Raw genomic sequence first — 27,144 nt, forward strand, 5'->3', positions numbered from 1 at the left:
AGCGAACAATTGGGGATCCCCTATGCACTTTTATGGGGGAGACAGCGGGTTATAAATGAGTGGGATGAGGGTTTGTGGCAGCAGGATAGAAACATTTCCCTCCAGGTTGGTCTTCTGGGCATTTTCCCCACCTCTGGATACGCCACAGTACTCCTTTGGAGAGCTGAGACAGCACCCCAGCCACTTTAACACCTGGGGAGTAACTAACTCCTGTTTAAAGGCCTTAGGATGCGGCATAAACAAAATACAATTGCTAGCAGTAAATTGCAAAGTTTATTAATATAGTCTCCAAGGGTCATTCCAACATGCTGAATCACAGGCAGCAATGGTACCCATAAAGTAAGCTGCATTTTTGATTCATACTCGCAGCATTCTTGCGGCTTAATTTTTCACTTGATTATATAAAAGCAATAAGAACCGTATTTCCTGTTTTTTATATTTTTGGCAATTTGAAGTTAGTCAGCATTCCATGTTAGTTCTTCTCTCTTCTGTTCCTCACAGTATAAGTTGTATTCATTGTATTCAAGCATACTAACGCTCAAGGAAGAGCATTAGTAAAAATGGAGAAAACCAAATTCAGTTCTGTAGCAAGGTATCAGTAAGAATGCGGATGCTGGCAACACCTATGAATAATGCATAAAGGACCTTCTCAAAGAAGCTTCTTTATGCAATGAGTTTGAAAGGTGACATGGCAAAATTTGCACAAAGATTTTAAATTTTCACAGTTGAAGCTTTGGCCTTTGGTTTTCACCCAGTGATATTTTGAGGGCTCATAAGCATCTCTCAGAGCAGCATGAAACAGGTCCTTTTTATTTTCCACGACATCCACAGATGACGTAGGACGTCTTCACAGGGAAAACATGCTGCTTTCTCCTTCAGCGCCATTGAAAACTTTTTCACAGTCTTCCCCTGGTTCAAGGCTGTAGTGAGAAGCACAGGTCACTATAGATGGGGCGAAAGCACATTGCTGCTTCAGAGCACCATTTCTAATTGGTAATGCCAGCACATTGCCTTTGAAATGGAGACCAGAAGTTACTGATTCCACTGACTTCAGTGGTGCAATGCCTACTTTTTACACCAGAGGAAGAATTGCTTGCGTTCTTCTAATGGATAGAAAAGGGCTGTTCAGATTTTGTAGCGTCAGCTGTAGGGTAACCACCATGGCACTAAGAAAAGAGTCGCTCCTTGGCCCCCAATCCTTATCTCATAGGTGGCATATGCAACGGTGGAGCATCTACCATTGAAAAGTTATTGGTCTTTGGCAAAGGGATGATGCTTCACTGGACTAGCCTGTGGTTTGTCTCAAGAAAATCCCTTTTTTCCAAGATAAGCCAGAAGACATAAATTTATCAGTTATACCTGCACAGGGTGACTCACCATAATCCCATATTTCATATCTGCCTGAAAACCATCACCTCAACGATCACCTCAGACACTTCAGAGTGACCCAAGCGGTGCATGAGAGGGTGCGGTGGTCCCGTGAGAGCTGCAAGATTTATCTAGTGGCAAAAAGCTTGGTTTGCCACGCTGCTGGGGGGTGCCCTTCATGGGCACCACTCATTGTGTATTCATTCGGATCGTCCATAAATCCCTGATCCCTTTCTGAACTATCATTTTGCTGTTTGATCATCACAACCAATTATCCCTTAATTTCTTGAAAATAACCCCACCAAGGTCATGCCCTGGTATTTGATCAAAGAATAAAGCAGATTAGGTATTTCCCTAAGCTGAGGTCCCTACGTAACAGTAAGTACCATTTGCTAGAGTTCTCCCGAGCTCTGGCTGGCTGTTCGTTGCCACACAGCAGCAGTATCCAGGAACCGCTGTTGATTTTCTGGGGTGAAGTCGTCTGAAGCTTGCTCATAACACAATTTTGGTAGTCAGCACCACAAGCCAATCCTATAACCATTACAATCAGTGGCCAATTCCTTCCCGCCTCCAAGAAAAATTACATTGGAACTTTTAATAGGAAATTACAAATGGATTACCTTTTTATTATAAACTTCTTTCTGTGTTTACCTGGAAGCAAAATAATATTAATGTCACGATGGCAAAAAGAAATCTGTAATTCTAATGAATCTGTCAAATGAGTTCAGAAGCAAAGATAGCAAGCTGCTAAATTTCTGTGGGCTGAGCAGGAAAGAAAGGATCTCGTTCCGATTTAAGTTACACAAATAACTGTGGAGCCATTCCAGGAAATGGTACCACTTTACTATAAAGCAAAAGCCAACAAGATGAGCCAGACCTGCAGCAAGTGAGTGAGCAGGTTCTTTGCACAGGCTTCCTCCTGCTGCATCCCCACCAACGCATGCTCCCTGGTCTCCTCGTGGTGACACAGTCCTGGAGCAAGGACAGCAACCCCCATAAAATGAACAGAGCGCTGCCACAGGGGCCGTGGCAGATTTACCAGAAGGTTAACCAGAGACGCAGAAGGACATCTGCGCTAGGCCAGCATTAGAAACATTGATCAATTGTGTGCTTAGGGATACTTACGTTTCCAAAACAGCGAGAGCATCAATATGAAAAGAATGGAGAGCGCTACGAGACAGGCAATGAGAATGGCATAGCTGGGAAACTGGAAGGGAGAAGAGAAAAACTGAAAAGGCTTTAAAAAACTTGGTTACTTCAGACCTATTCACACAGGAGTGGGTCGCCCTAGTGGCTAAGAGCTCTGAAACATCTGCATTGGGCTGGAGTTCACAACGCTTTCCTGAGCTTGCCTGTGCAAAGTATGGAAAAGACACATCAGGTTGATCATGATAAACAACATGAATTACCTGATAAATATTTAATAAATCTTCTTCTGAAGCATTTGAGCCTAAATTCATCCCACTTGACATGAACTCCTTAATAAGGTGTCTAAAGTAAGAGCTTAGTCACCCTCATCCTTCTCTTGATTAGAGACAGGGAAGCGTGACAACCCGCCTCAGCTGCCTTCTGCCTGCTCACACCCCAAGCATTGCAGCCTCTGCCTGTCGTACGGGGGTGACAAGGGGATGAAGTTTTCCTGAAGTGTCCAGACCAGATGGGATGGCCACAGGCTTTGCATCGATCCGCTGGAAAGATGAGTAGGTGGTTCCTGAGCTTCTGAATGGAAGTTCAAGTTGCTTTTTGCAAACACTGTCCCTTTAGTATGAATACGTTGAAAATCACTAGCATGTCCTGCTGTCCTTCTCCCTTCTAGTTAAACACTCTTGAAACTTAGAGGAAGTTTTACCTTATCTCCAGTATCATCACGTTCCTCAGCCTTGCCGCCTGAACTTGCCGAAATCCCTGAAAACAAAAGGCATTGAAATTATTGCTGGCACAGTCACCTGAAGGAGCGAGGGCCACTGTGGTTGTCACTGCTTTAGTCAAGGAGTAATGAACTCTCAGGGAATGAGGAGGGCAAAATCTGGCCCTGAGCAGGAGAAATAAAGCACCTTGCAACCAAAAGGGAACAATCTGTTTCCGACACAAGGGGTGTATCAGGCAGTCGTGGGGAAATGTCAGTCTTCATCAAGGAAAGAGGAGGCTCCCCAAGGACAGCCGATGAAGCAAGACAGTAGAAACTTGTCTGCTGAGAAGGAGTCACTTCTGTGAGCATGACAAGATGTCGCAGAGAGCAGGGGTAGCAAACAAGGTACAAGTCAAAGTGAAGGAACTGCCTCAGTTTAATTGTGGTCAGACTGATGTGTGATTGCAATTTTTGAAAGCTGCATTAATATGAAAACCACAGGAAACATTCAGATAACTTACCACAGGTGTAAGAAAGCTCTATGAAGGTGAGGCAATTTTTTTTCTATCTAGGGATAGTAAGAATAATTCAGTTCTAGTTCCACAAGCTTTGGAAATAGGGATGAACTAAATGAATCTTCAAGAACACTTGCAGCAAGCTTTTCTGCTGTTATGATCCTACTCTCTTACTTTTGTTAGTGAATTTAAAGTCACAAAAACTTAATCTAGGCTTGGGCCTTCGCTCATCATGACCTCATGCTACAAAGTAATGAAGTATTTAAGTATTTGGAGCACTCGATCTGTCACGGGAGGCAGCCAATGTTTCACAGCATCTTAAAAACAGAGGAGTTGCTCAGCTTAGCGAACCAAAACCTCAGTTTACATCCTATGACAGGAAAGCTCCTATGCCTGAAGTCATGCCCTAATGCACAGGAAGCCGGTGATGAGTAGTGCTTTCAAATGTTTGACAAGAGAACAACCGTGGAGCCTCCGTCTGCGCAAAATGTACCAGGGACCGGATGAGTCATTTGTCAGGGCATGTACATGTAACACGCTTGCGGTGCCCAGGCCCACAGCCAAAGGAAACTTTATGTGCATGAGACAGCCAGAATGTTGCATGATGATGGGGATGATGAGATGGTCACAAATAAGCCCATTAGAAAAAAAATTGCTTTTTTAAAAAAAAAAAACAAAAAAACTTTTCAGCGTATTTTATTCAGTGAATAACCTAATCTCCTCGAAATGTCTCAGTTCGGATCAGCTCTCTCTGAGAGCTGAGTTAATTTGTCTCCATGTACCAAATAACGTGTTTTCATTTTGTCAAAGACACGGACAGGGCACAGGTAGCTCATATGCATGCAACTGTAGCTAGAATTTTGCACTGAAGTAGAAAAGAGATTATGGCTAATAAGCACTACAGCTAAACAAACATAGGGAATAAAACCCTAGCAAGTGCTGAAAATCCCACGGATACGTGAACATTGCATTTTGCCATACGCCTGTTTTCTTATACCACTCTTTTGAGAGGAGAGGAGAGACAGAGGAGAGACAGAGGAGAGACAGAGGAACGGTAGTTCAGCAAAGCTACGCCCAAATACACCAGAAATGCGTATCTCGCTCTGACATGCATGTCCAATAAGTCAAAACTAAACTTCCCAGCAGCGTGCTGCAGCCAGGCTGATGGGAGCAACTACTGCTGCTTACTCTCTGTACCTGAAGGAGCAAGGGTTCTCTATGGGGTCATGGATGGTGCTGATGGGGTAGTTGCTGGGGGGAAAGCAGGTGAAGACAGAGGAGAAACTAAATCAGAGACCGGTCAGAAGAAACCAACTGCCCCAGCTAACCCAACCTATCTGGCAAGAATTGTACGTGGAGATGGAGCACTCTCTCAGCTATGGATTTCTATCTCAGCTACTGTTCTAACATCAATACAGAGTTCAGCAACAAATTAGCCTTCCCTTATGTTACAATAAGGCTGAAGTTGGTCCCTTTAGTGCGTTATTTCACAGAGTAAAAGGAGACTGAGTCAAGAACTTAACGTGGCTTATGGTTCTTACTAGACAGTGTTCAATTGTGCTGCAGCATTTTCACACCTTATGACAGTTTGGCTCTTGGAAATAGCATGACACAAGTTTTCGCATGGGTGGGAGTGTACATGACTCACATAAGCGTGGTACGTTTTCTGCTGGTTTTGCTTTTGTGGTGGCTCTTTCTGGCCCATGCTCACAACTTAAGTTGCCCCCAGAATCCCAGAGGTAAGACCCTTTGCAAAACTCCCTACTTACAATGGCAGAATATAGACATTATCTAGAACTATATCAGAAAGACGACAAGTGAGACAGGGGTGAGAACCCTCACAAATCCTCGAGAGATCAGTTTATTCTCTTTTGTGAGCCCTCTCCAGGGGCATTGAGGAACAGCTTCCTAAACTCTATTTCTGCTCTAAGTCTCTAGGCCTAGCAAAAGAAGACCTGTAAAAATCTAAATGCTGTGTTTTTAAGAATGAAGAGATTCTTGGCACCAGTTGAAACTAAAATAACTCTCTTAACAGCCAAATATGACATGTCATCCTTGAATTTTAGCTTGCCTTGTCTTAAGTTCTCATGTAAGGGCATCTGGTGGGCAGACTATCACACCTGAGTAACTCCAGCCGTTCTACTTTTGTATTTGACTGAGAGACATGAAGTGCAAACTTCATGTGAGTTTGTTCATTTCTCACGTATGGTATGATTTTGTATACCAGCTCCTTTTCTCTTGAAGGAATAACCGATAGTTGTGGTAACGGCCTGCTGCTTTCCATCATGACCAAGGACACATGTTGAGCACTGGAGAGCTGAACCTGCAGCCACATCGGCCTGAATATTCAGTGAGGTTCAAAGTTCACAACACTCAGGGAGGATTTAAAATTGAAAGCTCAATGGACACGCAGTGATGACAAATCAGATATCCGGGAAGTCAGCTTGGATGGTGACAAAGACCAGTTCTTGACTTCTCTCAGACCTGAGATACCTGACAGTAGCGAGTGACTCAAAATCTACTTCCTTTGGAGGCTTAAAAACATCTTTTTCTCAGCTGTTGTTACATCCTGGTTACAAACAATTTCTGTGGGGACCCCAGATACCTCTTACTTCCAGATGCAATGAATAGCTATCAGTACATTTGGTACAGTCTTAAGAATAGTCAATACTTTGGTTTATGACAACCCTTTCGTTTCTCTGAACGTGCAACTTCTGACTTTGCAATGTTACCCTCCTCACCTGCAGTTGGCACATCTTCCACCACGGGAGAAGCGTCAGCACTTTTAGTTCCCTCTGCAGTTGGAAGTGTACTTGGGAATTTGGTGGTCACTGAAACAAAGTAAAAAGTAATGCTTACAAAGATCACTGATTAGGAGGGTCTTCATTTGGGATTCAAAATCCCTTGCACAGTTCTGCATCTGCAACAAGGAGGTGAAAATCTGCACCTCGGTTCTCATGCCCGCAGCCCATCCTACCCAGATAACTGATGTACTTTACCGACATGACCAGTGGTAAGATGTTTAAACTGTTCAGTTGTGGATATAATTAATCATTGCCAAGTTTAACTGGGGCACTTGTTATGGCTGGAGGACAAGAGATGGTACAGAAAAGCTGTCCTCAGAGGTTCAGGACAGAAAGAACTTCAAGTCACAGAAGACCCCAAAAATGTGCCGGCATGAATCTGTGGGAAAGAAGTCACTGATAAAGAGCAACCTAGGAATGGTTAGAATGATAACAGGTGACTCTGATCAACTAAATATTAATAACTACAGCAGCCTTCATATGGGATGACAATGTAAGTACTGAATTTTAAGCATGTTTTGAATTCTCACTGACTTAATCGCTCAAGTAGAACCTTTGCAGCAGACCATCTCAATTGTCTTTTTCAAATCAAGAAAAAAATCAGTGCATAGTCGAGTGAATCTCTCTTACTTCATCCCAAGTGCAGGACTTTGCTTTTATTTCTGTTGTATGTCATGAGGTTTCTGTCACATTATTTCTTCAGCCTGTTAAAACTCCTCTGAATGCAAGCCTGACCTTCTGCTATCTTGGCCATTCACCCCAGTTTGGCATCATCCACAGCATTTGACCTGTGTTTCCTTAAACCTATGGAGACATACCTATAGGCATCTCAGAGAAAACTTCCCAGATACTAATATAGGTATTTAGAGGGTCTCTATGATGCCAGAGTCAGACTAACACAGAAAAAAGGAAGGATTGGTGCTGGTTACCTTTTGTACCTCCAGGAAGAGGGACAGACTCTGTTGGGCAGAACCTATCGTCATCTTCAGTCCTCATGTCAGCTGCTTGGAAACCAGTTGAAAAACCTGGGGGAGCACTAGTTGTCACCATAGTTTCTGGAAGAGTACCATTTTCTGTCACAGCAAATGTTGGGGGAGCGATGGTCTGCAGTGTAATTCCTGCTGGAGACTCAGTGGTTGCAATTGTTGCTTCGGGGATGGTGGCTGACAGGAGGACAGTAGACCCTGCTGTTGTTTGATGATCGGTGGTTGCTGTTGCTGCTGGGGGGACGGTGGTTGTCAGGAGGACAGCAGTCGCTGCTGTTGTTTGATGATCAGAGGTTGCTTGGGGAGCAAAAGTTGTTTTTCTAAAACGTTTAGGGGAAACGGGAGCCTTTCTCGTGGTGGTTGTCATCACTGGAGGGGCTGCATGGAAAAAGCATAGCCAAGAGAAAAGCTAGATCAGAGCACCCACAGCCAGCCCTGAGGAAAGCCAACCCAGAAATGAATGGAAATTATCTAAATTATCTCGCTGATAAAATGCTGGGAATGAAGGTGGGAGAGTCACTATTTAAAAAGGTGGTTTAGTTAGCAGAAAACATGACCCAGCCAAAGCAATTCCCAGATTTACAGATTTGCTTTTTTTTTTTTTTTAATTGTAAGTCTCAAACATCCCCTCCTTGACCCTCTTACAGAAATGCAAGGACCAGAACCTTGTGTGGTAGAACCCAAAGACTTGCAAACTTTGTGATTTTGCTTTTCAATGTCCTCATAAATATTAAATAAATAAAATAGCTTGATTTTCAGCTGCAATCTTCTTGCTGATCTTTTCAACCAGTCCTTTTTTATGAACTCTGTTGCCCTCAAACTCAGGAATTGACATGGCATTGCAGCATTTTCCCCCCACTCTCCTGTTATATCACTTACAAGGGGCATACAGGAGTGCTGTGTACCTCAGCACCAATCGCACTCCTGAACACCCTCTAAAAGTCAGAAAAAAAATTGTCTTTCTGCAGTGTGGAGGGTGGCTCTGATTTTTTTTTCTGTGCTTTGCAATGCTTTTCAGCCTCTTCTCGACCTCGTAAGACCCTTACTCCATCTTGCAGCACAGCAAAATAATAGGAAGGGGGAAAAGTCCTTCAAGACTCTGAGACAAATTTCCAAATCCGTAAGTCTCCTCATGGCATGAGCCAAACAAAAGCGTTTTGGGTGTTGAGGTGAACCCCAAATGAAAAACTGAATTTCATTCCCAGGGCTCTTCAAATGATAAAGCCCTTTTTCAATTCCATCATCTTTTAAAACGTCAAATATAGTTACACAATGAGAAATTAAATATTTCATTTGAAAGGCAAAAGAAGGGTAAAAGTTACTATTTTGTCATCAAAATGGTTCATTGAATGTGATTCAAATTGGAAACTGGTTGCAGACCTCCCTTGAAAACTACATGATTTAGGAAAAACACTTTTTGCCAAAACAAACAAAGAAAAAAAAAAAAGCACACAAACTCCAACTTTAAACTCTTGTCCAGTGAGAGGTTCTCCCTGCCGGCTGTATCATGAAGGTCCCCGAACTCACCTCTGACCACCTCCAGACGCATGTTCCGTTTGATGTCGTTGAACCAACCCGGGATCTCTATGCGGCAGCAGTATGTACCTGCATCTTCTGCCTTCACTTTCGCAATTGTGAGAGACACATCTCCGTAGGAAATATAGCCCCAGAGATTGTATCTCTGCGATTTTCTGTATGTCACCCTATTCCCAGTGGTGTGCAAAATTTTGTCGTTGCACTTAGAATTTGGGCATGGGCCTCTGCCCCAGCACATGTCGGAGATGTCCTTATGTCGTGCCACCGGGTAGGTGCAAGGCAACTGAACAGGTCGCCCTATTACGCCTCTAACAACAGGCTCAGATGCAGTGTGGGCTGTCAAGAAAGAACAAGGAAAGGTGAGTGTTGGCAGTCTCCCACGCGTGGCTCTACCTGTGCAACACATTGAGGCAGGAAAAGAAACACTCCTGGCTGCAGGCAGGTCACAGTTACCGATCCCCCGAGCCTTCCCTAGGAGCCGGTGGCAGCTGATGGCCCAGGGCACAGTGAGCGACAGCCGGGAGCTCGCAGGCATTGGCTTGCTGCTGCTGCTGCTGGAGGGCTCCATGCTGTGGGCTGGGCCAGCTGCTGGAGGGCTGCTCTCGAAGTACATCACTCACATCAAACCTGTGGTGAGTGAAGCCCAGGTCTGTCGCTGGCAGCCCGAGCACAGACTAGGCCTGTGCAAATGGAATTTGGGAACTCTGCTCCCATCCCATCTCCTCTCCTAAGAGACTGTTTGAAAGATGTTCAGAAACCTGGTGTGAAGTACATCTGGTTTTCTCAGTCCACCATCATCTCCTTCAACAAGGAAATGCTGTCATGGGTTGCCTTTCACTGGCAGTCTCAATAGCAGTGTCCAACGTACCTATCCATGTGTGAAATTAGGGCCTAATTAAGCTGGCAGAGCAGTGGGATATGTCTATGGAACCTGTTCTCACAAAGTGCACTGCTTTCTCTGTTTCTGGGCAAGCCCTGCCAACGATCCCACTTACCTTGCAGAGCCCTGCGTACGTAGAAGCTTTAACTGCATTATACTGATGTTAAAAAGAGCGTAGGCACATTTTCCTTGTGCTCTTACTCTTATGATTAGCTTTATTTGCTGTTTACTGCCAATACCCACCTTAGTATCTGGTTTGAATCTTTGCTACGTTGGTCCCCCTTAACTGTCTATGCAGTTCCCAGATTGCTCTAAAAGGGATTTCTTCCTCATAAAAGGCACCATACAAAGAAAAGGTTCCCATACAGGAACGAATCTTTCCTGGTTTACATCCATCTAATCTGCGTCAGTCCTCCTACCCTGTTGCCGTTCCCCCCCCACCTTATCGTTTACATATGGTGGAGCAGGAACGGAGGCACCTTGGGAGCATGCAGATCCGGTCCTCGGCTGCAGCGAGAGGATCATCCCGCAGATCTGATGTCGCACGGCCAGCTTGCTTACCCCAAAAAAAGACTTAGAGCAGTTGCTGCTGTTATCACCAGCTTTGGCCCTGGTTTGCCAAACATTTCTATTTTGCCAGCTGTTTGAATGCCTTCTCTTTCTGGCGTGACTCCCAGATAGCAAACAGATGCTTCCGACTGTGCCCATGTCTCTTTTGTTTTGTCTTTAGTGGACTATTCCCCAGGTGAGGTTTTAGTCTGTGGCAGGCTGCCTCATGACTAGTTATTGGGATGACATTTCGGCTTCATTATGGCTTATCATTGGCAAGATAAGCCAAGTCGTTCAGGTTTCCACAGCTCCAAATGCTAAAAGAGTAGAGGCAGACAAAACAACATGCAATATGGTGTGAAGGGCAGAAGCTTTTGCAGTGAAATGAAAGTAGGATGTGCCAAAAAAATGAATTCCTGCATACAGGATAAGGCTTTGCAAGATGGCTGCTCGTTTTAGCCCTTGGAAAGGGAAGGTTCATGTGCCACGTTACAGCAGAACAAACAGAGAAAACAGCCTCTTTCCGTGACAACAGAACAAAATGGTTCGTTCATCCAGTCGACCTTGAAAGTATCCCGAGGGGAGCAGGGGTTAGTCGCTGAGCGGGTTAACACGTATTTTCAAGTCACCCCAACAAAGATGTGTGTAAAACCAAAACCAGCTTAAACTGCTCCTGGAGTTACGGTCACTGCTGCTTGAGGAGAAAGGGGCTTATCTTCTGTTCCTATTTCATCCCAGTCCCGCACAGCACAAAAGCAGCTTTATTAAGCGACCCTTTAACAGATGAAAAGTTGCCTGCTCTTCTCTTTGAAAGAAGGAGAGCCCTGAGCTTCTTAAAAAATAAATAACTAAAAAGAAGAAGAGGGAAGACGCAAGGCACCAGAGTGTCTCCAGTGCAGTTTCCCACCAGTATTGGTGCTAGAAAGTTACAGGTTTTGCAGTTTCAAATCCTCTTTAAATTTATGTGAAGCTAATGTTGCTAACATCTGCCTGCACTGCAGGTTGGGATGGAAAGCTTCAGTACAGCAACAGCCTTGATTCAACGGTATGAACCTCTGCAAGGACTCAATAACTTCCTTCTCAGTTGCAGCCTCTTCCAAAAGAAATAGTAAATAGGACTTTGAAACATGTCTTGAAATGAAGAGGTTCCCGAGCCTGTTAAATTGTGACACCCCAGTCTTACTGTGAGAGGAGTCCTACCCTTGTCCATGGCAGTGACCCTCCTCGGCCCTCAGGTTTGACCCAAGGCACCCTGAGCATCAGCTATGCCTGGGCAGTACCGCCAGAGTCAGTGAGGTTTGCCACTCCAAGTCCTTAATCCAAGTAAGAGAGACATGGACTCCAGATGTTTAATGTATCTTCCAAAATGGAAAGGGGTATTCATAATTGTTCAGATCATGGAGATATACAGATATTTATATACAGTCTCTCTTGAACCAACCCTCATCGATAGTTGGTATTAAGCAGTAACTCCAAGAGCTGCTGTTGTAGTGGTCTCCTCTCCCATAGACTGGTCATTCGATGGACAAGGACATACATCCTCCAGCCAGGATGGCTGGTTGAAAAATAAATTTTTTTCTTGATCTATTCCTGGAATAATTTTCCTTCTTTGTAGAAGATTCTTGGCATCTTTTCCTATCAATCAACCTTAACTTTTTTTATTTCTTCTTGAAGCTTCTGTTCTGTACTGACAAAATTGCAGAGAAAATGACTGATAAACAGAAAAGCAGCATTTAACTGCCCACTCTACCAGTTTCCAGAGTCTCAAGACTACCCATTCTCAGCACTGAGCCAAGTTAAAGAGAAGGTAACAAAAACTCATTCTCACCCTTCTGTAGCTCTGCATATTATAAAGTTTTTGAAATCAAGACCAAATGGAGGCGAGTATCTCCAATTTATTTTGAGGCTGAAGATATGGCAAGGAAAGAGCCCTCCTGTTTCTTCTGCTGAGACTGGCAAAAGACCAAAATATTACGGAATTCCCTGGGCTACAGCTAAGTGCCAGCAAAGCTCCACTTGCGCAGCAGACACTGTGGCGGTTGTGTCACCTTGCCTCAACAAGGCACGGATCACCTCTCGTCCCTCAGTGTAGCCCACCACTGACCAAAGTTTTCCACTACTTTTCAGATCAATTTAAGAACAACGCAGCTGCTGTAGATGTTATACGTAACGTTTCATCCTGAGCCAATTAATATTTAATCACCTGAGACAGAATTTTCTAAACTGCCTAAATGATTTAAAAGCACAACTCCCACAAGCTCATGCCCCACTGAAAGTGGGTGAACCCCCATTCCTGAGCCGCCTCAGGCAATTTGGAAGCTGCATTGCCGATGCCTAAACGTGCAAGCAGAAATGTAGCCGATACCAACCACACTTGCAAGACCCAGTCTCCCAAGTTACTCGTCTTTGACTTCCATCTTTTTTTTAGGATTCAGATTTTAGATGGATGAACTGAACGCTTAGGAGTAAAAGGAGAGGACTCTCCACCTGCACCTTCCCATGCTCAGTTCACAGCAGCAGACAGCCCTGAGAGTTTCAGAAAATCCTCTCTTTATCATGTATATACATTCACTACTCTGTCAATATTCCAATTCCCAGCTTGTGCTGTGTCAGCACTGCAGCGTGATGGAGAGACAGATGAAGCAGCAAAGCCGGCAGCACACACTCCACAGTAGTGAAGAAATTAGATAATTTGGGAACAGGGGAATTAACCAAGCCTATACACAGAGGAAACCACATACATTTTTAAAAAGAAAAAAAAAGAAAGTATCGATCAGTATTAACGCAGTAAGTTAAGAAAACTTCCGAAGTTCTGTACACAAGTACGACCTTTTTCACTGTTTTGTTTTCACAAAACAAGCATTGCTGTTTTTAATTTTACAGAATTTTTGTTTCCTCAGCAAGCACTCAAAAAGCAGGTGAAGACTCACCTATAAAGATCTGTAGCATAATCCAGTGAAACAGCACAAAATGGGACATTTTAGCTGACGCAGACTCCAGGGCAGAGAGTGGAAGGAGAGAAAGCTAGATCTTATACTTTCCAGAGATGCTGAGTGAGCCCCACTGAAGTCTCATTTCTCCATTTCCAGATTTTATGTACCACAACTGCTTCTTTCCTACGCTTCCGGAGAGAAGCTGGTCAAAAGAGGCAATTCTCCTGCTGTACTCAGCGCTGGTGCGGTCTCACTTGGAGTGCTGCGTGCAGTTCTGGGCCCCACAATTTAAGACGGATGTGAAGGTCCTTGAACGCATCCAGAGGAGGGCAACAAAACTGGTGGAAGGGCTGGAAGGCATGTCCGATGAGGAGCGGCTGAGGACTCTGGGTTTGTCCAGTTTGGAGAACAGGAGGCTGAGGGGCGACCTCATTGCCCTCTACAGCCCCCTGAGGAGGGAAAGTGGAGAGGGAGGCGCTGAGCTCTTCTCCCTGGGATCCAGTGATAGGATGCGTGGGAAAGGTTCAAAGCTGTGCTGGGGGAGGTTTAGACTGGACATTAGGAAGCATTTCTTTACCTAGAGGGTGGTCAAACACTGGAAGAGTCTTCCTTAGAGAGGTGGTGGATGGTCCAAATCTGTTAGTGTTTAAGAGGCATTTGGACAATGCCCTTAATAACATGCTTTAACTTTTGGTCAGCCCAGTGGTCAAGCAGTTGGACTAGACAATCATTGTAGGTCCCTTATGACTGTTCTATCCTATCCCATTCTATCCTATTCCATTCTGTCCTATCCTCCTTCCTCTTCCAAGACACTCAGCATAGTACTACCACTAGAGATTTCAGTATACTAATTGTTTTGACTTTCCATGGAACTCTGAAGGTCCATTACCCTTCTGTGGTGCTTCCACAGGAGGATTAGATGGGTAGTCCAAGATGAGTCAGCCTGGAAAAAAGATAACCTAAGGGGCACCATGAGCATGTCTACAAAACCTGGAGTAGCACAGGAAGGTTGGAGAGCAATTAGCTGTTCAATATCCCCCCCCAACACAGCATCAGAGAAGGACTCTCGTGCTTGCAGACCTGTTGGACTCATTGGATTAGCAGGCTACCTCTCATTAGCATCCTCATCCATCACACCACCACTACATTGCAGTGGCAAGAAGTAGATCCTCAATAGACTAGGGTCCATCAAAGGCAGGGTGCCTGGTTTCTTTCACCAGCACGTAGCCAACTGATGCTGCAGTAGCCAACTTAGTGGCAGATTCAAGCAGCGTGAAGCTCAGAGAACTGTTCTGAGTTGATTCTGAATCAGTGATGCTGCAATGCTTCTCTGTATCTTCATATGCTTCAGTGCAGCAAAACCAGCAACCGATGGGGACAGACACACCCATAGAGCAGTGTCTTACTGTCCACGTTATAAGGCACGTTAGCCAGCAATCAGTAAAATATCTAATTTGCTAAATTCTACCAGGTACAGTTCATACAATGCCAAGTACACACAGCCCCAGCTGTTCTGTGAACAGAACTAATGAAACCTGATGTGCCCAATATCCTGGAGACGTTTTCCCTGCAATGATCCCAGTTTCTCCTTTGTCTCCCATCACTCACCATTAAGCAGTGGCTGCGAGCCCATGCCCAGTTAATGCCAGTGCAGGGAGCAGCTGAATCCCACCTGAGGAACAAATTTGGAGCTTTATCCAGCTACCAATTTCATGAAGCTCGTCAAAAGAGAATTGGTCAGTATGTTGCAGGTGACTAGGGAAGGAGGAGGATGAACACAGCACCACGTCAGCTTGGTTTCTTTAGCAAGACTGGGCTAAATGCAGCAGAGTGACTTGAAAAAGGCCACTGAAAATCCAAGTACGCTGGGAAGGACCAGAAAAATGTGCCTTGTTTTCTGCTTATGTACTGCTACCTAGTGGCTTCTTGCAGGCAGGAAAGCAAAGGCAGAAAGTTCTCTCAAAAATCAGTTTGCAGCTCGTTAGCCTTATCCCACTCCATGTGCTGCCGGTTTGTGTGCAGCTGGATAATCTCCTAATGGGTGAACGGGCTCCAAGTGCCACCTGCACAGCTCTGGGGCTCCTTTTGAAATGCCTGTTCCAAGAGGCACTGACATGAGTGGACATCATGAAACAGCACAGGGAGCTTCCGCCTGCGCGCATTTGTGTGGATTACACTGCATATCCAAGGCGAAGTTCTTGCTCCGCACAACCTTTGCAGAGTCTATTTACCAACTAACTGCACAGCAGAAAGGAAACTTTAACTGAGATTTGGGTTATCAGATATTCTAGGACTTTATTTTGCATGAAAACTCTCTGATATAAGAATTAGTCTAAATTAGTCTGTAATATCGAGAAAAAAATCCTTATGGGCAAGCAATTTTCATAATTAGCAGCGTTCAAGAAGTGTCCTCAAACTCCTTAAAAGCATGAGTGGTTAGAATCAGATCATTTTGGAAACCCACCACTTTTCTAACTCTGATCCCAGTAGAGACTGAGTTGGTAAAAGTTGCAGAAAGCAGAAATCACTGAAGATGTTTTCTGAGATCTAGTTCAGAGACCTGATCAGACTTCCTCCAGCTTCGGTCACGGGCCAGAGCCCGCAGCAGCGACGTGTTCAGCCAGGCAGAAGGAAAGCAATGTCTGCTGGGAGGGTCAGTAATTTTAGTTTAGTAATTGTTACAAATAGTCAAATAAAAAAAATACAGTCTAACACTAACAGGCCCTTTTTAGTTTCGGTACCTTCTCACACATGGCAACACGTGACAGGAAGGCAGAAAATGGCAGAGCTGGTTTCTTCCAACACCTTTCCTGGCCCAGGGATCAGTAACCACCTAATGTCTGTGCTCCCACCCAGAGCTCTTTAGTCAACCACGAATTCACCTCCATTTTTTTCAACCTTTTAGGCCTGTTGCAACAGGCAGCCGCAAGACAACGCGCAGCACAAGTGAAAATACAAAGCGCACCAGGGTCCCCTCTCCCAACTTGCTTTCCATTTCTGCCTTCCTCAACAGGATGAGGAGCCTTTCCCTCCTTCGCGAGCCTTTGTAGGCGTGCTCACCTGCGGTATCCCACCGCAGCCAGCCTCGCCAGGACTCCCGGGGGGAAACACTCCCCTCCCAGCCCGCTCCAGCCCTCCCATCTCTGCCAGCCGGGGGAAGGATGGGTAACAGCTCCGCTGAGCCCGGCTCCCCTTAAAGCACAACCAGACTGTGTCCCCCAGTGCCTCAGCTGCTAACACAAACACCTACTGATTTTATTATTGCTCCTTTACGCCTCATTGGATAGCACAGCTTTGTTCTTTGCGAAAATGACAAATTCAATGATAGAAAGGTTGCGGTAAGTCTGTGAGCCTTCCCTGTGGCAGCAATCTCTGCTTGAGGTATCGTACATTGCTGCTCGCGAGGAGCTTCGGGGCAAAATTTGTCCTGACCAATACTTAGTAAGAGTTGGTCTCTCTCCTGCCTGTACTGCTTTTCCACTCTTTCGGGAAGTCCCCAGCCTCTGTTTAAAAACGCGGTCGTAAAAATGCTTGGGGAAAGTTATTCTCCCACTTAAAACTGATTTGGGTGTGTTGTGTGTGTTGCTCAACAAGGCAGGAAAGGCTTGTACTGAGGAGCAATGGAGGGAAGGCTCTAAGCCACAGATACTCCCACTGACGACCTAAAAGCCATCAAACCAACCCAGCATAAGACAGCGGTGTTTGACACCTGGAGGGGCGCAAAGGCAGGGCAAACTTTCAGCCAATACTTTGTGCGATGTCCACGACGTTTTCCACAATTTAAGAAAGGTAAGAATTTAATTAACTTAACAAAGTGGTTACTTTTTGTTCAGTTGTTTTAGAGGCCTAGAAGTGAAACTTTCCACCCTGAGGACTTCTCAGGGCATAGGCGGGCCCAGGGAGAAAGCCACAGAAAAAGTGATGTATTTTGCAGAGGAAAACCCACTTAGTCATAGTTCTCTGAAAACAAGCTGTGACTATTCTGCACATTGATGGTGTAGGCTCTGAGGACATCCCATGAGGGGGTGAGCGTCAGTAGCTTCTCCGGATTTAACCGCGGGCTCAGTACATTGTATTACTGAGCTCCTAGCAGGACTAGGTATACCTGACTTTAATGAAAATTCAACTAAATGTACATTAAAACACTAATACTACCCAGTTTTTCCATGTGTCATCTTTGTCGGGGCAGCTGTGACATTGCTTCTGCCCCCTGATGGCACGGACTCTTGTGTAGCTGGCAGACAGAATACACAGTAAAGACAAAGTTTAAAAAAAAAAAACAAACCGTGTGGTTTTCCTTTTGCGACTGAGCACTTCTGGCACTTCCTCTTTTTTCCAAAAAGGAAGAGAGAATTTGAAGCAGATAATAAATATAATGGTAATTTCCTTTAGGGCTTCATAAGTGGATTCTGGAAATTTCCATTTGAGCCAATAGGGTTTCTGTTTCTGGAACAGGCTGATAAAGGTTTTAATTAGAAGTGTAGCTTTTATTTGTTTTATTAGAATGATGTGAATAATGCTTCAGTAGTCCAGTCACATTTAGCTGCTGAGCAGAGGGAGCAGCTAACATTTTGCAAAGTATTTAATGTCCCAACGATGGCAAAGGCAAGCATGTTTACAGTCTTTAGTGTATTATATAAATGTTTTCCTCTGCATGAGTCTCATCTTCCAGGGCACTATGGTTCCCTGCACGTTCCGGTCTCCAAAATGCAACGAAGCTGCACAACAGAGTAAAAACAATGCTGTTAAACAAGAAACAGACGATAGAAACACAGGAGAAGCGCAGACAGCTAAATCAACCAGCTCACTGGAAAAATGTAAAATATGCAAAACCACTTATTTAAGCATGACTGATAACGAATCATTTTTCCACTTACGAGACAAGCCACACTTGAAGTTTGCATGCTCTCTAATGCAATGAACTAAGTTATACTCATTTTTGCTTACTAACTAATAATAGCAGAACTTATTAATTTCTTTTTCCAATGTTGCCTATTAACTTGAGTTTAAAAAAAGAAAGTCAAAGTATGTGGTGGAACCGTCAGCATACTCACAATGTTTTCTTTCTGCAACCTAGTTTGTCCAATTAGCTAAAGCGGGAACAGAATACTTACTTTGGAAAGTCACCCGTCGTCTTTGTATTGTATAAATATTCTAAGGACCATCCAGGGTGAAAATAAAGAAAAAAGAAAAACAAACAATTTTCTTTAAACCATCAGAAGCAAGTAAAGTAGCAGGTTCACAAAAAAAAAAAAATAATTCAAGTGTAAGAAACTAAATATGGGAACTTTAAGCAGATGTTTTCAGTATGGGAAATCCCCATTATTTCCATGAGATTTAATTCAGATGGCTTGGTCTGACCAACAGCCTCTATGGAGAAAGTCTGGCACATAAAAAAAATTATTGGATATAGTTATATGAAACCAGTGCCCCTCCCATTGGGAAAGACTGGGACAACATGGCAACTGAGGAGGAATGGGTAGGAGGAAATGAATGGTGCAGGGGAGGGGGATTTGTATCACGCATCTCCTCACCAGACGGTGGGTTGACTGGTTGCTAAGGAGTCCGAGACATAAAATGACGAGACCACACTGGCACCTCGCTGTTCTGTGCCCCCGAGGCTAAGGGGGAGAGCCGAGCAAGCAACGACAGCACAGAGTGTGGCCGCACAGAGACCTTCGCTCACTTCCCTGAAGCAGGAGACATGTGGCATCTGCCACAGTTGTGATTTCATGTACCCGACCCACCTGAATAACCACCTGTGAAAAGCACTTACTTCTGGTGACAAACAGAGACACAAAAAGGATGACTAGAAGCACCACACACAAACTAATCCCAATGTATAGCCAGTTTTCTGAATACTGCTGACTGGGACGCGACACAGACGGGTTCTGTCGAACACAAAACAGATGAGCATTAGTGGCACTGACAGTAAGAAGCCCATACAGTACCCAAAGGCCATTTGCGTGTTTCGCAACCCTGCAGTAAAAGTGTACTTGAGAGCAAGAGCATAATTTGAGATACAGGACTAGTGCCAAGCAGCGTCACTGCAACAGTGGCGTGAACCACGCTGTTAAACACCTTATTTCTTGAGATAGTCAAAGGATCTGAAGTTCTGACAAATCCCATCTGTTCAAGTTTAATACTATTTAGTGAATATTTTAGTTAGTTTTTAGGATTAAGTTATCTGCAGGTGTCACACACACACACTTTTTGTCAGCTTATTCAGTAGTTTTTCAAGGCTTTATACTGATAAGTAAATATGCCTTCTCCGTACATCGGTCTTTATTTAGGCAAAGCTTCTTTCTGAAGCCAGCCATCAGATACCCAACCTCTCGTAAGGAACTCAGGCCAGGGAAGACACAGAAGCGCAGTATGGTCCCTGATGTACACCCTGCACATGCAGCAGTATGAACGCCCACAGCACATCCTGCCTTGTAGCATGTCCCAGCAGGCCTTCCCAAAGGCTAACTTGGCTGTCTTCTCTTCCCGATAAAATCCGGGTGATGCTCCTGCCTCTCACTCTGCAACGGGTGCTGGAGGACTCATCAGGACGGACGCAGAGCTGCCCGTTTGAGGCCCCCCTGCTCGGGGCGTGCAGGCACATCGCTGTGCTCTCAGACAGTCCCATTTCCACCCCTCCCTGTATCCTGCCGTACCTGCAGGTTGGAGGTTACATCCCAGCAGTCTGAGGTGTTTGAGCAGGGACCAGGGGCCTGAAAGGCAATGAAGATGTTGCTAAAGCTCTTCCTGAATTAGTAGGAAGTACTTTATGCATGCAAAGCAGGTTTTCCCCCCACTTTAATAATAAGCACATAAGCATTCTTTCATAAGCACTAAATGTGCTGCCTACAGAAAAAAAATAAAAATCTTCTTTTGCAATCAAACCAAAACAGTACAAGTGAACTGTGGGGATGAGCCAATAGCCTCTTATGTCTACCCACTTTGTCTAGGTATGCTGTAGCACAGCTGGGATGCTTACGGTCTGAGGAGCTTCCGAAGGAGAAACCGGTGGCCACGTTCTTGTGGTGGTGAAGGATGATTCACTGGTGCTCCCAGGAGCTGAGCAAAGGCAACACAAACACGTCACTCGCACAGAGAACCATTCTGCCTCGACAGAGGCACGTTTGTACTGCTGACTTGGGACCACCAAACTTAAGTATCTCTCTATCAGGGGTCTTGGCTCTGCACGCTATAAAAGAGGTTGGAGCCTTCAGAGGGCAGCAAAAAAATTCTGAATATTGGAGCCTCTGCTGCCCTTTTCAGAGCTTCGAATCCCTTCCAGGAAACAATTAGCTCTTGCTGTTATCTCAACATAGGGCCTGGAAGGAAGGAGTCACCAAGGTAGGCATCTGGTTTTGGAGCCAAGAAGAGGCAGTTGATGCCTAAAGCAAACTTAGGTTATCTGACGAAAAGTGATTAAGGATAGCTCAGGGCCTTGAAAGAGCAAGTGGTGCAGAGTTAGTGAAAGCGAGACTTTGACAGTCCCAGACAGCTATACAATGAACGGACTGACCAAAGTGTGATATATTTGCATAAGGAACTGCAGCATATTTTGGGGTAATTTCCCAGAGCAAAGCTGTTTGCAGCATTTAAAGTTCAGAGCTACAAACTTATATCTTCCATATCATTGGTCTCAGTTTCTCCATGTGTTGTCAGATGATATACAACCCTCCCAAAAACAACATCTCCTGTTCACATTATGACAACCGCAGCTGGTTCCTTTGATGTTTTAAATTGTTACCCTTATCCCAGTAGCTTTATTTTGAAGAGGACAGGATCATCTGCTTCGCTGTTCTCTTCCATTGGAGATTCTGGAGCGTTCCTGCATCAGAGGCACATGGCCACCTGCCCTTTCCAGTCCCCCTCTGTGTGAACATGCACCTACTAACTTGTATTTTGAAAACATAAAAAATTGTTCCACCAGCAGCTAAGGAAGACATCACAGGGTTAAGAAAACCCATGAGTTCCAAGATTGGATGCCATGATATTTGTAACCAGAACAGAAACAGTGTGAGAAAGTTTTCACTTCCTCTTCCAAAACGGAAACGCAACTGTTGTAACATTTTGAAGTTGCTTAGCTGGAAACCTCTGAGATGGAGGGGGAAACAAGAACAGCATCCCTGATTTTTCTTTCAAATTCCAGAGAATAAGCTATTGTAACACTGCGAGTTCTCTCTTGCCTTTTTCAGACTGAAAAAGATGCAGCTGAGTGGGTATACGATAGAAGTCTATAAATTTGTGAGTGGAATGAGGAAACCGAGTGAGGAATAGCTGTTCACTGTCTCTTCCACTACACTGAGGAGCCTCACATTATTAAATATGCACAGGCTACAGAGGACGGGGGGAGCCTGCGAGACACACATTATACCAAGGTAGAAGAATACTTTAGCGCTGTATCAGAAAATTACTGCCCTGCTTCTACGATCCTCCTTAATCATCTGCTGTTGACTGCTACTGGAGATAGGATCTTGAATTAGATGCACTTTTGAGATAGTCCAATAAAACAGTTCTATGTTATAGAGCCAGAAATAAATTGATTAAACAGTGGGCAGACCCAGCTCCTAAAAATTTGTGGTTTACTGCTCATGGGATGCATTTCCAGAAGAAAAGGTGAGATTTTATACCACAAAGAAAACAACATACCAAAACAACAGCCACAAGAAAAACAGTGCTTGCAGCACCAATAAAACTTTGACTTAAGCATAACACCTGGAAGCAAACTTCCTCCCACGTATACATGTTCCTTCTGTTGGACTCTCTATATAATGTCAGGCAGAATTTAAATCCAAGTTCTGATCTCTGGTTTTATGGTAATGTTTAGTAAATTTTAGCCAAGAAGTTCCTGTCATCTCTCATTTTGTTTCCTTCACAAGATCCCCATTTGCAATAAAGCTTATATATGCTGTTGAGATTAATACTTGGACAAAAGTTACCTGAGGTCTTTTCAGAGGTGTAAGTGTGAGGACTTGCAGTAGAGATTCTAGCTGATGTTAAAAAAAAATAAAACAAAACCAATATACATTATAATTAACCTTAGTGTTCATTTACATAGTGAAAAAGAGAAAATGTTTCCATAATAAAAATTTGCTAGCACCAGCTACACAAGTACATCTGTCAGCCACTTGTTCCATATATGATCATGCTTTTTACAAACAAGAGAAAGACTAAAAATCAAAGGAAGAGTTGATTAAAAAAAAAAAAGTCTATACAAATTTTGTGTCCCTGGGCTTTACTCTAGAAACAAGCAGGGAAAACGAAGCACTGTTTTCTAGGAAAAGGGTACAACTATAACGCTTTGGATGAATTAAGTACCCTATGCCTGTCTCCTGGGCTGCATCAAAAGCAGCGTGGCCAGCAGGGCGAGGGAGGGGATTCTGCCCATCTACTCTGCTCTGGTGAGAGCCCCCTGCAGTGCTGCATCCAGCTCTGGAGTCCTCAGCACACGAAAGATGCGGACCTGTTGGAGCGAGTCCAGAGAAGGCACAAAGATGATCAGGGGGCTGGAGCACCTCTCCTATGAGGACAGGCTGAGAGGGCTGGGGTTGTTCAGCCTGGAGAAGAGAAGGCTCCGGGGAGACCTTATAGCCCCTTCCAGTCCCTAAAGGGGGCCTACAGGAAAGATGGGGAGGGACTCTTTATCAGGAATGGGGCGATAGGATGAGGTTTTAAACTGAAAGAGGGGAGATTTAGATTAGATATTGGGAAGAAATTCTTTACTCTGATGGTGGTGAGCCCCTGGCCCAGGCTGCCCAGACAAGCTGTGGCTGCCCCATCCCTGGAGGGGTTCAAGGCCAGGCTGGATGGGTCTTGGAGCAGCCTGGGCTGGTGGGAGGTGTCCCTGCCCAGGGCAGGGGTTTAAGCTTCCTTCCAACTCTAACCATTCTATGAATCTGTGCTGCCCTTTCTCTTAAATTCTTCACATGGCGTTTCTAAGAAAGCTCAGTAGTGCTACGCACCATGAAACAAAGCACCATGTCCTTTTTTTAATTGCAGTGACCATGCTGGGATTACAACAATGCCAAAAACAGCTTAATTTAAACAGCATTAACAGCAGATCCGCAAAGTCCTAAAGATTAGTCCTATGGATGATTATAGAAACCAGGGAATGATTTCAAAATTTTGAAATCCAGACTCAAGAGCAGATTTCCCACAATAGTACTGACACAAGAGAGCATCTCTGCACTCACCTTTCTCTACCACAACGTTGTGATTACTTATCTGATCATTGAACAACCCTGAGATCTCCACGCGGCAGCAGTATGTCCCACTGTCGGCTTCCACAGCGTTCACAATCGTGAGGGAGACATCGCCCGTCACCAGATTCCCTTTCAAAATATACCTGCTGTTGGACCGCTGTGTCACCTTCCACCCATCTGTCCAGATAATGGTCTGGTAACATTTTGAAGCAGGGCACTTGCCACGACCCCAGCACATTGATGTGATGTCTTGTTCTCTCCTAACACTGTAAAAGCAGGGCACAGTGATATTCTGACCAACCTTTCCTTTCACAAGTGATCCCGATACAGTGGGGCCTGTGGAAAAAAAAGACAAATGTAGCTGTTGAGCCCAGTGCGTGCAAGTGGAAGCTTCTCATGCATCTCGCTTGACCTGATACCTCCCATCATGCAAACACCACCAGGCATTGCTGGATTGAGTTTTCCACAAATAGACGTGAATCCCAGCAGGACCGATGTGGTGAGGGATAATGGTCGGGCCAGCGATCTGTTCAGAATGTGTCTCTAGCCAGAGAAAGAAGAAACACACCTTCTGCAGCCTCTGCAGGTAGGCAGAGAGGTGAAAAGAGCACAATTTACATCTTCACAACTTGGTGGCTTCTCTTTAGCCACGTCCAGTCTGTTAGCTCTTCATTTTTTAACTTAGTTCAGATTTAATCCAAGCCACACATGAGGGAACGGTAAGACACTGACTTTCACTAAAACCGTTGTGGGAAACTCTCCCTCCCTTTCAATGGAAAGCCACTAAATAGCAGGTTCCATCAGAATGATCGCTGCTAAACGCATTTCCTTTCTTCTTGCCTAATAACTGATTTTGCCTATTCCTATCAGGAGAGATTTTTCAGAGTTTTTTCTGAGAAATTTGATACGCTCTTTTTTCACTACCTTATTTTCTTCCCTCATTCTTATGCAGTTTCTAATTTGTTTGGTTCCCATTAAAAGTCATCTTTCATGTTTCACACTATTCAAGTCAAAACAGTGAGACCCGGCAGCCAGCAGCCCATTCATCACAGTGAGATAGTTTCTTTTACTGTATTTATACCACTCCAGTCAATATTGCCTTTAGGAGGGTTTCAATAAAAGCTGTATTAAGTGTCAGGCAAAAATCATTTGTGCTCCGGTGATCCAGTCAAAGCCATCCTGTAACCACCACCTTCTAACAGGTTACGCAGTGGGGCTTCCAAGGTGCACGTTCTGTCTGCTTGTACTTCAAAGAAAACTGTTTGCCGTATATTTACCACTACACACTTCTTATCAAATTCAGTAACACAGGATCACATAAGTAAATATTTTGATCTATTCGTATTAACATTTAATGGATAGAATTCTCTGCAGCAAGGACAGGCAACAAGTTATCTCTATTAAAAGTCTAGCCCAGTCTATAATTAGGAAGGGAGCTCCCCGAGGCCGGTCCCCCAGCACGCACCAGCGGACCTCGTGCACTGTACAGTTTGATTGCAATTGTCCCTCGTGAAAAAGCTGTTTTCCCCAGCTCAGCTATTTCCCTAACCTAAGCTATTACAGTTAAAAATAAGCCTGCATTGAGAGACTTTGCCACAATAGCATACTAATCTCTGAAAATACTGTATTTTATTTAATATCAAAAAGCAAGCTCTAAATAAATCTCATCATAAAAGGCTTTATAAAAAACTAGAGGAAATAATATCTGTAATACCCTTTTCTTTCTACTGAACATATTCTACCACCAAATTTGCTGCCCATACTAGTACCACTCTGCAACCTGTTGTTTTCCATGCTATTGCCTTTAACAATGTTTTTCTAAAAGGAGAAATTATCAATTTGTCCCAATAAAATTTCAGCTTGGCTACAAAACACCAGAAGCTACAGCTGACTTTTCTCCCCGTCTTCCTAACCATTCACCTTCACAAAACCTGTTGAAGTGAAATACCCTTGTTTTACATCTTTTCTAAAATGATTTAAAGTTCTCCGCTCATCTCAGATCGTTATCCAAAAAAACCCAAAAGATCACTCACTAATAAGACTAGCAGACAGCCCAAGAAGACGCATCTTTAAAACCACCATACCCTCAACATCATTTTGTTTGAAAAGGGAGATGATGCCACGAGAAGACTATTGAGCCACTGTGATAAAGTTTTATTCATGATACAAAAGTGAAGTTTCTGTGTCATGTGGCCACTCTTCCTGTTGTAACATAAAATCTCTCTCTTTGCTACCCTCAAAAAATTGATGCACGTTACCTCCATCCACCTATTCCTTTAGGCCCACTTAGTTACCTGTAAACAGGATCAGAAGAATCCAGTTCACGGAGAAAAAAGACGACATTGTAGCTGAAGACCAGGAACAACACTCCTGTTCACCCTTGGGGCATCGACGTTCAAGAAAACTTATCTTCTTCATACACTTCTGGTTTTACTGCATAGTACGTCATCTTCAGACACAGCTGAGAATGCCTTTTCGTCTAATCTGGATTGCCTTTCCTGTGGGTAGACTTTCAGTCGCCGCTGCTGGCAGCACACACAGCTGAACACTTGCTGACTGTGGTTTGACTAAAAGGCTAAAATACTTAGCAGCACTTCAGAAATCTAGTTCTCGTTTTTCCCAGATCTGCTTGATTACAGTAGATGAAGCTGTTAGCACCACCGCGCTACGACTTGAAGCGAGTATGAGATGTACTGTACGAGATGAAGCTGTTAGCACCACCGCACCACTGACACGACTGTCAGTAATCCATTGCCCCACACTGCTTCCCACACCTTTTTTTTTGCCAGAGCAGATAGAATTCGGATAAGAGATTACAAAGGATATGTAACAGACTGTGGTAAACAGAGAGGACTTGGCAAAATAACAGATTCCTAGGAAGAATTACTCAAGCATTTAATCATGAGTTTTTAGTTCTAATACTTAGAAGCAGCTCAGAGTGTCTTTAGACAAATGCTATTTTCTTTGTAGGCTATAATTTGGTAGTATTGGAAATCTGCCCTACTGTTACACAGTCGTAGCCGAAAAGAGTTGCAGTCTTTCACCAATCCTTAAAAACTCTGTATGCATCTGAGCTTTTGCTATATAAATTAACACACACAGGATACAGAGGTCACTTTAAAAGTGGTGTGGAAACCATGTCGACCCAGGCTCAAGGGTCACTTTGACAAAACGTTGCTGAAATGCAGCTTTTGGGAGCTGGTGTTCCCCACCCACTCTCCCTGTCCCCGGATTACCTAACTCTTCTGGAGGACATCTTATCTTTTTATATGGTTTGGACTAGAACTGCAGCTGTGATCAAGTGCGCTTGACCTAGGGCCAACAAATGTTCTTTGCTGAAGTAACTAATCTACTTTACATTGTTTTATACAGACAAAATTAAGTTGTAAGGAGTTACTTCTTATCAATAAACAGTAGAAGTGCTTCCAAAACCACACACTAGGCTAGAGTCGGAACCAACAGAGCTGTCTGCCACTGACTACATTACAGGAGATCAGAGTCACTAAAGTGACAGTTTCTTTAAGT

At 44.2% G+C, this 27,144-nt stretch overlaps 2 protein-coding genes across 4 annotated transcripts; both read right to left on the reverse strand.

The window, feature by feature from the left end:
* Positions 1-254: 254 nt before the first annotated feature.
* On the reverse strand, positions 255-13,626 carry LOC134521801 (T-cell immunoglobulin and mucin domain-containing protein 4-like). Its single transcript, XM_063348754.1, has 9 exons — positions 13,418-13,626; positions 9,050-9,394; positions 7,466-7,900; positions 6,474-6,563; positions 3,218-3,273; positions 2,494-2,575; positions 2,246-2,340; positions 1,989-2,019; positions 255-920 (listed from the first exon to the last, which is right to left on the reverse strand). The coding sequence occupies exons 1-8, from the start codon at positions 13,464-13,466 to the stop codon at positions 1,996-1,998; spliced, it is 1,176 nt and encodes a 391-aa protein (XP_063204824.1). The 5' UTR covers positions 13,467-13,626; the 3' UTR covers positions 255-920; positions 1,989-1,995.
* Positions 13,627-15,807: 2,181 nt separating this feature from the next.
* LOC134521802 (hepatitis A virus cellular receptor 1 homolog) lies at positions 15,808-26,368 on the reverse strand. Of its 3 annotated transcripts, XM_063348757.1 has the most exons (8): positions 25,914-26,358; positions 23,611-23,955; positions 22,357-22,407; positions 20,403-20,482; positions 20,080-20,136; positions 19,197-19,311; positions 18,535-18,574; positions 15,813-18,138 (listed from the first exon to the last, which is right to left on the reverse strand). In XM_063348757.1, the coding sequence occupies exons 1-8, from the start codon at positions 26,035-26,037 to the stop codon at positions 18,045-18,047; spliced, it is 906 nt and encodes a 301-aa protein (XP_063204827.1). In that variant the 5' UTR covers positions 26,038-26,358; the 3' UTR covers positions 15,813-18,044. The 3 variants fall into 3 exon arrangements, with proteins under 3 accessions (XP_063204828.1, XP_063204826.1, XP_063204827.1); XM_063348756.1 differs by having other exon boundaries at positions 15,810-19,311; positions 25,914-26,361; XM_063348758.1 differs by lacking the exon at positions 22,357-22,407 and having other exon boundaries at positions 15,808-19,311; positions 25,914-26,368.
* Between the last annotated feature and the right edge of the window lie 776 nt (positions 26,369-27,144).

This window comes from Chroicocephalus ridibundus, chromosome 11 (assembly GCF_963924245.1).
Source record: "Chroicocephalus ridibundus chromosome 11, bChrRid1.1, whole genome shotgun sequence".
Lineage (NCBI taxonomy): Eukaryota > Metazoa > Chordata > Aves > Charadriiformes > Laridae > Chroicocephalus > Chroicocephalus ridibundus.

Bases quoted from the DNA above. Each gene is read 5' to 3' on its own strand.
- LOC134521801 (XM_063348754.1), bottom strand. From the start codon at position 13,466: ATGTCCCATTTTGTGCTGTTTCACTGGATTATGCTACAGATCTTTATA. The intron at 9,395-13,417 runs GTGAGTCTTCAC...CTTTCTTGACAG, and splicing joins TATGCTACAGATCTTTATAG to CCCACACTGCATCTGAGCCT. The intron at 7,901-9,049 runs GTGAGTTCGGGG...TTTTCCATGCAG, and splicing joins GCGTCTGGAGGTGGTCAGAG to CCCCTCCAGTGATGACAACC.
- LOC134521802 (XM_063348756.1), bottom strand. From the start codon at position 26,037: ATGAAGAAGATAAGTTTTCTTGAACGTCGATGCCCCAAGGGTGAACAG. The intron at 23,956-25,913 runs GTAACTAAGTGG...TTTTTTCCACAG, and splicing joins TCTTCTGATCCTGTTTACAG to GCCCCACTGTATCGGGATCA. The intron at 20,483-22,356 runs GTAACTTTTGTC...GCCTTTGCTCAG, and splicing joins CACCTCTGAAAAGACCTCAG to CTCCTGGGAGCACCAGTGAA.